General features: G+C 45.0%; 1 protein-coding gene across 1 annotated transcript in view; it reads right to left on the reverse strand.

Moving 5' to 3' along the window:
* LOC138661436 (connector enhancer of kinase suppressor of ras 2-like) overlaps window positions 1-16,117 on the reverse strand; it is a 468,527-nt gene that overhangs the window by 283,220 nt on the left and 169,190 nt on the right. The window contains exon 2 of the mRNA XM_069746117.1: window positions 1,776-1,939. Within this exon, the coding sequence (XP_069602218.1) occupies window positions 1,776-1,939 (164 nt within the window). The remainder of the gene's footprint in view (window positions 1-1,775; window positions 1,940-16,117) is intronic.

A 16,117-nucleotide genomic window follows, 5' to 3' on the forward strand; every position in this document is an offset into this window, starting at 1 on the left:
ACTATCCACAGAGTACTACAGCGCCCAACATTACAGACCCATGGACCTGATATAATACACTATACGCAGAACACTACAACCCCCAACATTACCGACCTATGGACCTGATATAATACACGAAACGCAGAACACTACAACCCCCAACATTACCAACCAATGGGCCTGATACAGTACACTATACACAGAGTACTACAACTCCCAACATTATCAAACCATGGATCTGACAATACACTATACACAAACCACTACAACCCCCAACATTACCGAACCACGGATCTGACACAATACACTATACACAGACCACTACAACCCTCAACATTACCGACCAATGGACCTGATATAATACACTATACACAGCACTACAACTCCCAACAATACCGACCAATGGACCTGACACAGCACACTATACACAGAGCACTACAACCCCCAACATTACCAACCAATTGACCTGATAATAATAAACTTTATACAGAGCATTATAACCCCCAACATTACCGACCCATGGACCTGACACAATACACTACACAGAATATTACAACCCTCAACATTACCCAACCCATGGACTTCATACAGTACACTATACAAAGTGCACTACAAGCCCCAACATTACCGACCTATGGACCTGATACAATACACTATACACAGAGCACTACAGCCCTTAACATTATCGACCAATGGACTTGATACAATACACTGTACTCAGAACACTACAACCCCCAACAATACTGACCAATGGACCTGATACAATACACTATACACAGAACACTACAACCCCCAACAATACCGACCAATGGACCTTATACAATACATTATACACAGAGCACTACAACCCCCAATATTACCGACCAATGGACCTGATACAGTACACTATACACAGAGCACTGCAACCCCCAACAATACAGACCAATGGACCTGATACAATACATTATACACAGAGAACTACAACCCCCATCAATACAGGCCAAAGGACCTGATACAATACACTATACTCAGAGCACTGCAACCACCAACAATACTGATCAATGGACCTGATACAGTACACTATATACAGAGCACTACAACCCCCTACAATACAGACCAATGGACCTGTTACAGTACACTATACACAGAGCACTGCAACCACCAACAATACTGTTCAATGAACCTGATACAGTACACTATATACAGAGCACTACAACCCCCTACAATACAGACCAATGGACCTGTTACAGTACACTATACACAGAGCACTGCAACCACCAACAATACTGATCAATGAACCTGATACAGTACACTATACACAGAGCACAACAACCCCCAACATTACAGACCAATGGACCTGATACAGTACACTATACACAGAGCACTACAACCCCCAACAATACTGACCAATAGACCTGATACAATACACTATACACAGAGCACTACAACCCCCAACATTCCTGACCAATAGACCTGATATAATACACTATATACACAGCACTAAACTCCCAACAATACCGACCAATAGACCTGAAACAGTACACTATACACAGAGCACAATACTGACCAATAGACCTGATACAATACACTATACACATAGCACTACAACCCCCAACATTACCGACCACTGAACATAAGTACAGTCTATTTTTTGGTCACTGCTGTCTCTTTTCAGGATAAGACAGTGTGACTCCCATCATCCTCATCATCCTTGTCAGTAGTGCACCATAATCCTCTATGAGAATCTGAGAATCTTCCCCAGATCTGCGGGGGACATCCCCCACATCGCACCTCGTTGATTCGCTGCTGCTTACCAGGGCACAGAGCAGGTCCACGGCCTCCAGAATCAGCTCCTGGTGCCCGATGCGGGTGACGCCCAGCTCCTCCAGCTCCTGGTGGGTGATGTGCAGCAGTTGTTCCCCGTTGATCTTTTCCCTCTCAAAGTTTTTGATGTATTGCTGCAAACAATCGTCCAACCCTGCAAAGAGCAAAAGTGCAACATTAAAGATCAGGGATCACTCATCATCCATGTGTGAACACGAGCCACAGAGACACTACAACCATGACGGCTGCTCAATATAATGTGTCACAGCCAGCGATGGCGGACCACCAAAGACCCATGTGCGGACCTCCCAACTTTTGAAGAACAGAAAGAGGGATAAATCATGCGTTGTGGCCAATTTTGGCTAAGCCCATGGCCACATCCAATCCGCGCACAGGTCAGTGTTACCTGGCAGCAGGACGAGGGGCTACGAATCTCTAACCTCCCGACATCCCTGACGCGGCTTTTTATCAACCAGGGCCGGAGCATCTAAAGGCACTGCTGAACTCTGCGGTTTTGGTGCATTTTTTTCTCTATAGGCTTCTTCTGAAAAAAACGCTTGAAAAGAAAACGCTGTTGCAATTTTAAGCTCAGAATCAGTGGCGTAGGAAGGGGGGTGCGGGGGGGGCGGGCCGCCCTGGGCGGCACAATGCGGGGGGCGGGCATCTAGCCCTGCTGGCACAAGCATCTTTTCATTCAGTGCAGGGCCAGGCAGTGCAGGCACATCGGGTTAAGAACGCAGCGTGACTTTGTTTGTGGGCGGAGAGAGCACATTCTCCTGCTCTGCTCCTCCGCCCGCCCCTCCCTGGCTGCTGTGAAGTGAACACTTATTAGGACAGGCAGATTCCGGAGGAGCTCCTTCCTTGCCGCCCTGAGTGAGTGCGATGTATCTTTGTATTCTGACAGTCTGGGTGAGCTGGGGCGGCCACAGCTGATATATATATACTTCAGCAGCCGCCCAGGCCCCCAGCACCTGTCCTGTATGTGTATATACTGTATCTGTACAGCCTGCATGACAGTATATATAATATACTAGCTGAAGAGTCCGGCGTTGCCTGGGCATAGTAAATATCTGTGGTTAGTTATAGCACGTCACTTCTCTTATTTTCCCATCACGCCTCTCATTTTCCCCCTCACATCTCTCATTTTCTCCCTCACACCTCTCATTTTCTCCCTCACTCCTCTCATTCCCCCCAACACTTGTCATTTCGACCTCACATCTGTCATTTTCCAATCACTACACTATTTTCCCTCACTCCTCTCATTTTGCACTCACACCTTTTCATTTTCACCTCACACCTCTCATTTTCACCTCAGTATATACATGTTTGTCATCTCCCTTATATATAGTATACACCTGTATGTCATCTCCTGTATATAGTATATACCTGTATGTCATCTCCCCTGTATATAGTATATACCTGCTGTGTGTCATCTCCCCTGTATATAGTATATACCTGTATGTCATCTCCTCCTATATATAGTATATACCTGTATGTCATCTCCTCCTATATATAGTATATACCTGTATGTCATCTCCTCCTATATATAGTATATACCCGTATGTCATCTCCTTCTATATATAGTATATACCTGTATGTCATCTCCTCCTGTATATAGTATATACCTGTGTGTCATCTCCTCCTGTATATAGTATATACCTGTGTGTCATCTCCCCTGTATATAGTATATATCTGTGTCATCTCCTCCTGTATATAGTATATACTTATATGTCATCTTCTATATATAGCATATACCTGTATGTCATCTCCTCCTGTATATAGTATATACCTGTAGGTAATCTGCTCCTGTATATAGTATATACCTGTGTGTCATCTCCTCCTGTATTTAGTATAAACCTGTATGTCATCTCCTCCTGTATATAGTATGTACCTGTATGTCATCTCCTCCTCTATATAGTATATACCTGTGTGCTATCTCTCCTGTATATAGTATATATCTGTGTGTCATCTCCCCTGTATGTAGTATATACCTGTGTGATCTGCTGTATTAGACCTCGTTCACACGTTATTTGCTCATTATTTTTTTCCTCAGTATTTGTAAGCTAAATTGGCAGCCTGATAAATCCCCAGCCAACAGGAAGCCCTCCCCCTGGCAGTATATATTAGCTCACACATACACATAATAGACAGGTCATGTGACTGACAGCTGCTGTATTTCCTATATGGTACATTTGTTGCTCTTGTAGTTTGTCTGCTTATTAATCAGATTTTTATTTTTGAAGGCTAATACCAGAATTGTGTGTGTTTTAGGGCGAGTTTCGTTTGTCAAGTTGTGTGTGTTGAGTTGTGTGTGGCGACATGCATGTAGCGACTTTTGTGAGATGAGTTTTGTGTGGCAACATGCGTGTAGCAACTTTTTGTGTGTCGAGTTGCATGTGACAGGTTAGTGTAGCAAGTTGTGTGCAGCAAGTTTTGCGCATGGCGAGTTTTGTGCGTGGTGAGTTTTATGTCTGGTGCCTTTTGAGTATGTGCAAGTTTTGTGTGAGGCAACTTTTGCATGTGTTGCAAATTTTGTGCATGTGGCAATTTTTCCGTGTGTGCAAGTTTTGCGTGTGGCGAGTTTTCCATGAGGTGAGTTTTGCACTTGTGGCGAGTTTTGCGTGAGCCTAGTTTTTGCATGTGGCGAGTTTTGCGCGTGGCGAGTTTTGAGCGGCGACTTTTGTGTTTCGACTTTTATGTGGCGAGGTTGGTGTATGTGTGGTGAAATGTGTGCTGAGGGTGGTATATGTGTTCAAGCACGTGGTAGTGTGTGGCGCATTTTGTGTGTGTGTTCATATCCCCATGTGTGGTGAGTATCTCATGTCGGGGCCCCACCTTAGCAACTGTACGGTATATACTCTTTTGCGCCATCGCTCTCATTCTTTAAGTCCCCCTTGTTCACATCTGGCAGCTGTCAATTTGCCTCCAACACTTTTCCTTTCACTTTTCCCCATTATGTAGATAGGGGAAAATTAGTTTGGTGAATTGGAAAGCGCGGAGTTAAAATTTCACCTCACAACATAGCCTATGACGCTCTCAGGGTCCAGACGTGTGACTGTGCAAAATTTTGTTGCTGTAGCTGCGACGCCTCCAACACTTTTCATTTCACTTTTTCCCCATTATGTAGATAGGGGCAAAATTGTTTGGTGAATTGGAACGCGCGGGGTTAAAATTTCGCCTCACAATATAGCCTATGACGCTCTCGGGGTCCAGACGTGTGACTGTGCAAAATTTTGTGGCTGTAGCTGCGACGGTGCAGCTGCCAATCCCGGACATACACACATACACACACACACACACACACACACACACACACACACACACACACACACACACACACACACACACACACACACACACACACACACACACACACACACAGCTTTATATAGTAGATATACAGGACAGGTGCTGGGGGCCTGGGCGGCTGCTGAAGTATATATATACACTGCACAGTACCATCACTCCCCTGTATATATACACTGCACAGTACCATCACTCCCCTGTATATATACACTGCACAGTACCACTGCCCTGTATATATACACTGCACAGTACCACTGCCCCTGTATATATACACTGCACAGTACCACTGCCCCTGTATATATACACTGCACAGTACCACTGCCCCTGCATATATACACTGCACAGTACCACTCCTCCTGTATATATACACTGCACAGTACCACTACCCTGTATATATACACTGCACAGTACCACTGCCCTGTATATATACACTGCACAGTACCATTGCCCTGTATATATACACTGCACAGTACCACTGCCCCTGTATATATACACTGCACAGTACCACTGCCCTGTATATATACACTGCACAGTACCACTGCCCCTGTGTATATATACACTGCACAGTACCACTGCCCCTGTATATATACACTGCACAGTACCACTACCCTGTATATATACACTGCACAGTACCACTGCCCTGTATATATACACTGCACAGTACCACTGCCCTGTATATATACACTGCACAGTACCACTGCCCCTGTATATATACACTGCACAGTACCACTGCCCCTGTATATATACACTGCACAGTACCACTGCCCTGTATATATACACTGCACAGTACCACTGCCCTGTATATATACACTGCACAGTACCACTCCTCCTGTATATATACACTGCACAGTACCACTCCTCCTGTATATATACACTGCACAGTACCACTACCCTGTATATATACGCTGCACAGTACCACTGCCCTGTATATATACACTGCACAGTACCACTGCCCTGTATATATACACTGCACAGTACCACTGCCCCTGTATATATACACTGCACAGTACCACTACCCTGTATATATACACTGCACAGTACCACTGCCCTGTATATATACACTGCACAGTACCACTCCTCCTGTATATATACACTGCACAGTACCACTCCTCCTGTATATATACACTGCACAGTACCACTACCCTGTATATATACGCTGCACAGTACCACTGCCCTGTATATATACACTGCACAGTACCACTGCCCTGTATATATACACTGCACAGTACCACTGCCCCTGTATATATACACTGCACAGTACCACTACCCTGTATATATACACTGCACAGTACCACTGCCCTGTATATATACACTGCACAGTACCACTCCTCCTGTATATATACACTGCACAGTACCACTACCCTGTATATATACACTGCACAGTACCACTGCCCCTGTATATATACACCGCACAGTACCACTACCCTGTATATATACACCGCACAGTACCACTGCCCTGTATATATACACCGCACAGTACCACTGCCCTGTATATATACACCGCACAGTACCACTCCCCTGTATATATACGCTGCACAGTACCACTGCCCTGTATATATACACTGCACAGTACCACTGCCCTGTATATATACACTGCACAGTACCACTGCCCCTGTATATATACACTGCACAGTACCACTCCTCCTGTCCTATATATATACACCGCACAGTACCACTCCTCCTGTCCTGTATATATACACTGCACAGTACCGCTCCTCCTGTCCTGTATATACAGTATACACTGCACAGTACCACTCCTGTCCTGTATATATACACTGCACAGTACCGCTCCTCCTGTCCTGTATATATACAATGCACAGTACCACTCCTCCTGTCCTGTATATATACACTGCACAGTACCACTCCTCCTGTCCTGTATATATACACTGCACAGTACCACTCCTGTCCTGTATATATACACTGCACAGTACCACTCCTCCTGTCCTGTATATATACACTGCACAGTACCACTCCTCCTGTCCTGTATATATACACTGCACAGTACCACTCCTCCTGTCTATATACACTGCACAGTACCACTCCTCCTGTCCTGTATATATACACTGCACAGTATCACTCCTCCTGTCCTGTATATATACACTGCACAGTACCACTCCTCCTGTATATATACACTGCACAGTACCACTCCTCCTATCCTGTATATATACACTGCACAGTACCACTCCTCCTGTATATATACACTGCACAGTACCACTCCTCCTATCCTGTATATATACACTGCACAGTACCACTCCTCCTGTCCTGTATATATACACTGCACAGTACCGCTCCTCCTGTATATATACACTGCACAGTACCATTCCTCCTGTCCTGTATATATACACTGCACAGTACCACTCCTCCTGTCCTGTATATATACACTGCACAGTACCACTCCTCCTGTCCTGTATATATACACTGCACAGTACCACTCCTCCTGTCCTGTATATATACACTGCACAGTACCACTCCTGTCCTGTATATATACACTGCACAGCACCACTCCTCCTGTCCTGTATATATACACTGCACAGTACCACTCCTCCTATCCTGTATATATACACTGCACAGTACTACTCCTCCTGTCCTGTATATATACACTGCACAGTACCACTCCTCCTGTCCTGTATATATACACTGCACAGTACCACTCCTCCTGTCCTGTATATATACACTGCACAGTACCACTCCTGTCCTGTATATATACACTGCACAGTACCACTCCTCCTGTCCTGTATATATACACTGCACAGTACCACTCCTCCTGTCCTGTATATATACACTGCACAGTACCGCTCCTCCTGTCCTGTCTATATACACTGCACAGTACCACTCCTCCTATCCTGTATATATACACTGCACAGTACCACTCCTCCTGTCCTGTATATATACACTGCACAGCACCACTCCTCCTGTCCTGTATATATACACTGCACAGTACCACTCCTCCTATCCTGTATATATACACTGCACAGTACTACTCCTCCTGTCCTGTATATATACACTGCACAGTACCACTCCTCCTGTCCTGTATATATACACTGCACAGTACCACTCCTCCTGTCCTGTATATATACACTGCACAGTACCACTCCTCCTGTCCTGTATATATACACTGCACAGTACCACTCCTCCTGTATATATACACTGCACAGTACCACTCCTGTCCTGTATATATACACTGCACAGTACCACTCCTCCTGTCCTGTATATATACACTGCACAGTACCACTCCTCCTGTCCTGTATATATACACTGCACAGTACCACTCCTCCTGTCCTGTATATAAACACTGCACAGTACCACTCCTCCTGTATATATACACTGCACAGTACCACTCCTCCTGTCCTGTATATATACACTGCACAGCACCACTCCTCCTGTCCTGTATATATACACTGCACAGTACCACTCCTCCTATCCTGTATATATACACTGCACAGTACCACTCCTCCTGTCCTGTATATATACACTGCACAGTACCACTCCTCCTGTCCTGTATATATACACTGCACAGTACCACTCCTCCTGTCCTGTATATATACACTGCACAGTACCACTCCTCCTGTCCTGTATATATACACTGCACAGTACCGCTCCTCCTGTCCTGTATATACAGTATACACTGCACAGTACCACTCCTGTCCTGTATATATACACTGCACAGTACTGCTCCTCCTGTCCTGTATATATACAATGCACAGTACCACTCCTCCTGTCCTGTATATATACACTGCACAGTACCACTCCTCCTGTCCTGTGTATATACACTGCACAGTACCACTCCTCCTGTCCTGTATATATACACTGCACAGTACCACTCCTGTCCTGTATATATACACTGCACAGTACCACTCCTCCTGTCCTGTATATATACACTGCACAGTACCACTCCTCCTGTCCTGTATATATACACTGCACAGTACCACTCCTCCTGTCTATATACACTGCACAGTACCACTCCTCCTGTCCTGTATATATACACTGCACAGTACCACTCCTCCTGTCCTGTATATATACACTGCACAGTACCACTCCTCCTGTATATATACACTGCACAGTACCACTCCTCCTATCCTGTATATATACACTGCACAGTACCACTCCTTCTGTCCTGTATATATACACTGCACAGTACCACTCCTCCTGTCCTGTATATATACACTGCACAGTACCACTCCTCCTGTTTATATACACTGCACAGTACCACTCCTCCTGTCCTGTATATATACACTGCACAGTACCACTCCTCCTGTCCTGTATATATACACTGCACAGTACCACTCCTGTCCTGTATATATACACTGCACAGTACCACTCCTCCTGTCCTGTATATATACACTGCACAGTACCACTCCTCCTGTCCTGTATATATACACTGCACAGTACCGCTCCTCCTGTCCTGTCTATATACACTGCACAGTACCACTCCTCCTATCCTGTATATATACACTGCACAGTACCACTCCTCCTGTCCTGTATATATACACTGCACAGCACCACTCCTCCTGTCCTGTATATATACACTGCACAGTACCACTCCTCCTATCCTGTATATATACACTGCACAGTACTACTCCTCCTGTCCTGTATATATACACTGCACAGTACCACTCCTCCTGTCCTGTATATATACACTGCACAGTACCACTCCTCCTGTCCTGTATATATACACTGCACAGTACCACTCCTCCTGTCCTGTATATATACACTGCACAGTACCACTCCTCCTGTATATATACACTGCACAGTACCACTCCTGTCCTGTATATATACACTGCACAGTACCACTCCTCCTGTCCTGTATATATACACTGCACAGTACCACTCCTCCTGTCCTGTATATATACACTGCACAGTACCACTCCTCCTGTCCTGTATATAAACACTGCACAGTACCACTCCTCCTGTATATATACACTGCACAGTACCACTCCTCCTGTCCTGTATATATACACTGCACAGCACCACTCCTCCTGTCCTGTATATATACACTGCACAGTACCACTCCTCCTATCCTGTATATATACACTGCACAGTACCACTCCTCCTGTCCTGTATATATACACTGCACAGTACCACTCCTCCTGTCCTGTATATATACACTGCACAGTACCACTCCTCCTGTCCTGTATATATACACTGCACAGTACCGCTCCTCCTGTCCTGTATATACAGTATACACTGCACAGTACCACTCCTGTCCTGTATATATACACTGCACAGTACTGCTCCTCCTGTCCTGTATATATACAATGCACAGTACCACTCCTCCTGTCCTGTATATATACACTGCACAGTACCACTCCTCCTGTCCTGTGTATATACACTGCACAGTACCACTCCTCCTGTCCTGTATATATACACTGCACAGTACCACTCCTGTCCTGTATATATACACTGCACAGTACCACTCCTCCTGTCCTGTATATATACACTGCACAGTACCACTCCTCCTGTCCTGTATATATACACTGCACAGTACCACTCCTCCTGTCTATATACACTGCACAGTACCACTCCTCCTGTCCTGTATATATACACTGCACAGTACCACTCCTCCTGTCCTGTATATATACACTGCACAGTACCACTCCTCCTGTATATATACACTGCACAGTACCACTCCTCCTATCCTGTATATATACACTGCACAGTACCACTCCTTCTGTCCTGTATATATACACTGCACAGTACCACTCCTCCTGTCCTGTATATATACACTGCACAGTACCACTCCTGTCCTGTATATATACACTGCACAGTACCACTCCTCCTGTCCTGTATATATACACTGCACAGTACCACTCCTCCTGTCCTGTATATATACACTGCACAGTACCACTCCTCCTGTCTATATACACTGCACAGTACCACTCCTCCTGTCCTGTATATATACACTGCACAGTACCACTCCTCCTGTCCTGTATATATACACTGCACAGTACCACTCCTCCTGTATATATACACTGCACAGTACCACTCCTCCTATCCTGTATATATACACTGCACAGTACCACTCCTCCTGTCCTGTATATATACACTGCACAGTACCACTCCTCCTGTCCTGTATATATACACTGCACAGTACCGCTCCTCCTGTATATATACACTGCACAGTACCATTCCTCCTGTCCTGTATATATACACTGCACAGTACCACTCCTCCTGTCCTGTATATATACACTGCACAGTACCACTCCTCCTGTCCTGTATATATACACTGCACAGTACCACTCCTGTCCTGTATATATACACTGCACAGTACCACTCCTCCTGTCCTGTATATATACACTGCACAGTACCACTCCTCCTGTCCTGTATATATACACTGCACAGTACCACTCCTCCTGTCCTGTATATATACACTGCACAGTACCACTCCTCCTGTCCTGTATATATACACTGCACAGTACCACTCCTCCTGTCCTGTATATATACACTGCACAGTACCACTCCTCCTGTCCTGTATATATACACTGCACAGTACCACTCCTCCTGTATATATACACTGCACAGTACCACTCCTCCTGTCCTGTATATATACACTGCACAGCACCACTCCTCCTGTCCTGTATATATACACTGCACAGTACCACTCCTCCTGTCCTGTATATATACACTGCACAGTACCACTCCTCATGTCCTGTATATATACACTGCACAGTACCACTCCTCCTGTCCTGTATATATACACTGCACAGTACCACTCCTCCTGTATATATACACTGCACAGTACCACTCCTCCTGTCCTGTATATATACACTGCACAGTACCACTCCTCCTATCCTGTATATATACACTGCACAGTACTACTCCTCCTGTCCTGTATATATACACTGCACAGTACCACTCCTCCTGTCCTGTATATATACACTGCACAGTACCACTCCTGTCCTGTATATATACACTGCACAGTACCACTCCTCCTGTCCTGTATATATACACTGCACAGTACCACTCCTCCTGTCCTGTATATATACACTGCACAGTACCACTCCTCCTGTCCTGTATATATACACTGCACAGTACCACTCCTGTCCTGTATATATACACTGCACAGTACCACTCCTCCTGTCCTGTATATATACACTGCACAGTACCACTCCTCCTGTCCTGTATATATACACTGCACAGTACCACTCCTCCTGTATATATACACTGCACAGTACCACTCCTCCTGTCCTGTATATATACACTGCACAGCACCACTCCTCCTGTCCTGTATATATACACTGCACAGTACCACTCCTCCTATCCTGTATATATACACTGCACAGTACTACTCCTCCTGTCCTGTATATATACACTGCACAGTACCACTCCTCCTGTCCTGTATATATACACTGCACAGTACCACTCCTCCTGTCCTGTATATATACACTGCACAGTACCACTCCTCCTGTATATATACACTGCACAGTACCACTCCTCCTGTCCTGTATATATACACTGCACAGTACCACTCCTGTCCTGTATATATACACTGCACAGTACCACTCCTCCTGTCCTGTATATATACACTGCACAGTACCACTCCTCCTGTATATATACACTGCACAGTACCACTCCTCCTGTCCTGTATATATACACTGCACAGTACCGCTCCTCCTGTCCTGTATATATACACTGCACAGTACCGCTCCTCCTGTCCTGTATATATACACTGCACAGTACCGCTCCTCCTGTCCTGTCTATATACACTGCACAGTACCACTCCTCCTATCCTGTATATATACACTGCACAGTACCACTCCTCCTGTCCTGTATATATACACTGCACAGTACCACTCCTCCTGTATATATACACTGCACAGTACCACTCCTCCTGTATATATACACTGCACAGTACCACTCCTCCTGTATATATACACTGCACAGTACCACTCCTCCTGTATATATACACTGCACAGCACCGCTCCTCCTGTTCTGTATATATACACTGCACAGTACTACTCCTCCTGTCCTGTATATATACACTGCACAGTACCACTCCTCCTGTCCTGTATATATACACTGCACAGTACCACTCCTCCTGTATATATACACTGCACAGTACCACTCCTCCTATCCTGTATATATACACTGCACAGTACCACTCCTCCTGTATATATACACTGCACAGTACCACTCCTCCTGTCCTGTATATATACACTGCACAGTACCACTCCTCCTGTCCTGTATATATACACTGCACAGTACCACTCCTCCTGTATATATACACTGCACAGTACCACTCCTCCTGTATATATACACTGCACAGTACCACTCCTCCTGTCCTGTATATATACACTGCACAGTACCACTCCTCCTGTCCTGTATATATACACTGCACAGTACCGCTCCTCCTGTCCTGTATATATACACTGCACAGTACCACTCCTCCTGTATATATACACTGCACAGTACCACTCCTCCTGTATATATACACTGCACAGTACCACTCCTCCTGTCCTGTATATATACACTGCACAGTACCACTCCTATCCTGTATATATACACTGCACAGTACCACTCCTCCTATCCTGTATCTATACACTGCACAATACCAATCCTCCTGTCCTGTATATATACACTGCACAGTACCACTCCTCCTGTCCTGTATATATACACTGCACAGTACCACTCCTCCTGTCCTGTATATATACACTGCACAGTACCACTCCTCCTATCCTGTATATATACACTGCACAGTACCACTCCTCCTGTCCTGTATATATACACTGCACAGTACCACTCCTCCTGTCCTGTATATATACACTGCACAGTACCACTCCTCCTGTCCTGTATATATACACTGCACAGTACCACTCCTCCTATCCTGTATATATACACTGCACAGTATCACTCCTCCTATCCTGTATATATACACTGCACAGTACCTCTCCTATCCTGTATATATACACTGCACAGTACCACTCCTCCTATCCTGTATATATACACTGCACAGTACCACTCCTCCTGTCCTGTATATATACACTGCACAGTACTACTCCTCCTGTCCTGTATATATACACTGCACAGTACCTCTCCTATCCTGTATATATACACTGCACAGTACCACTCCTCCTATCCTGTATATATACACTGCACAGTACTACTCCTCCTATCCTGTATATATACACTGCACAGTACTACTCCTCCTGTCCTGTATATATACACTGCACAGTACCACTCCTCCTATCCTGTATATATACACTGCACAGTACCACTCCTCCTGTCCTGTATATATACACTGCACAGTACCACTCCTCCTATCCTGTATATATACACTGCACAGTACCACTCCTCCTGTCCTGTATATATACACTGCACAGTACTACTCCTCCTGTCCTGTATATATACACTGCACAGTACCACTCCTCCTATCCTGTATATATACACTGCACAGTACCACTCCTCCTGTCCTGTATATATACACTGCACAGTACCACTCCTCCTATCCTGTATATATACACTGCACAGTATCACTCCTCCTATCCTGTATATATACACTGCACAGTACCTCTCCTATCCTGTATATATACACTGCACAGTACCACTCCTCCTATCCTGTATATATACACTGCACAGTACCACTCCTCCTGTCCTGTATATATACACTGCACAGTACCACTCCTCCTGTCCTGTATATATACACTGCACAGTACTACTCCTCCTGTCCTGTATATATACACTGCACAGTACCACTCCTCCTGTCCTGTATATATACACTGCACAGTACCACTCCTCCTGTCCTGTATATATACACTGCACAGTACCACTCCTCCTGTCCTGTATATATACACTGCACAGTACCACTCCTCCTGTCCTGTATATATACACTGCACAGTACTACTCCTCCTGTCCTGTATATATACACTGCACAGTACCACTCCTCCTGTCCTGTATATATACACTGCACAGTACCACTCCTCCTGTCCTGTATATATACACTGCACAGTACCACTCCTCCTGTCCTGTATAAATACACTGCACAGTACCACTCCTCCTGTCCTGTATATATACACTGCACAGTACCACTCCTCCTATCCTGTATATATACACTGCACAGTACCACTCCTCCTGTCCTGTATATATACACTGCACAGTACCACTCCTCCTATCCTGTATATATACACTGCACAGTACCACTCCTCCTGTCCTGTATATATACACTGCACAGTACTACTCCTCCTGTCCTGTATATATACACTGCACAGTACCACTCCTCCTATCCTGTATATATACACTGCACAGTACCACTCCTCCTGTCCTGTATATATACACTGCACAGTACCACTCCTCCTATCCTGTATATATACACTGCACAGTATCACTCCTCCTATCCTGTATATATACACTGCACAGTACCTCTCCTATCCTGTATATATACACTGCACAGTACCACTCCTCCTATCCTGTATATATACACTGCACAGTACCACTCCTCCTGTCCTGTATATATACACTGCACAGTACCACTCCTCCTGTCCTGTATATATACACTGCACAGTACTACTCCTCCTGTCCTGTATATATACACTGCACAGTACCACTCCTCCTGTCCTGTATATATACACTGCACAGTACCACTCCTCCTGTCCTGTATATATACACTGCACAGTACCACTCCTCCTATCCTGTATATATACACTGCACAGTACCACTCCTCCTGTCCTGTATATATACACTGCACAGTACCACTCCTCCTATCCTGTATATATACACTGCACAGTATCACTCCTCCTATCCTGTATATATACACTGCACAGTACCTCTCCTATCCTGTATATATACACTGCACAGTACCACTCCTCCTATCCTGTATATATACACTGCACAGTACCACTCCTCCTATCCTGTATATATACACTGCACAGTACCACTCCTCCTGTCCTGTATATATACACTGCACAGTACTACTCCTCCTGTCCTGTATATATACACTGCACAGTACCACTCCTCCTGTCCTGTATATATACACTGCACAGTACCACTCCTCCTGTCCTGTATATATACACTGCACAGTACCTCTCCTATCCTG

This window comes from Ranitomeya imitator, chromosome 2, assembly GCF_032444005.1.
Source record: "Ranitomeya imitator isolate aRanImi1 chromosome 2, aRanImi1.pri, whole genome shotgun sequence".
Lineage (NCBI taxonomy): Eukaryota > Metazoa > Chordata > Amphibia > Anura > Dendrobatidae > Ranitomeya > Ranitomeya imitator.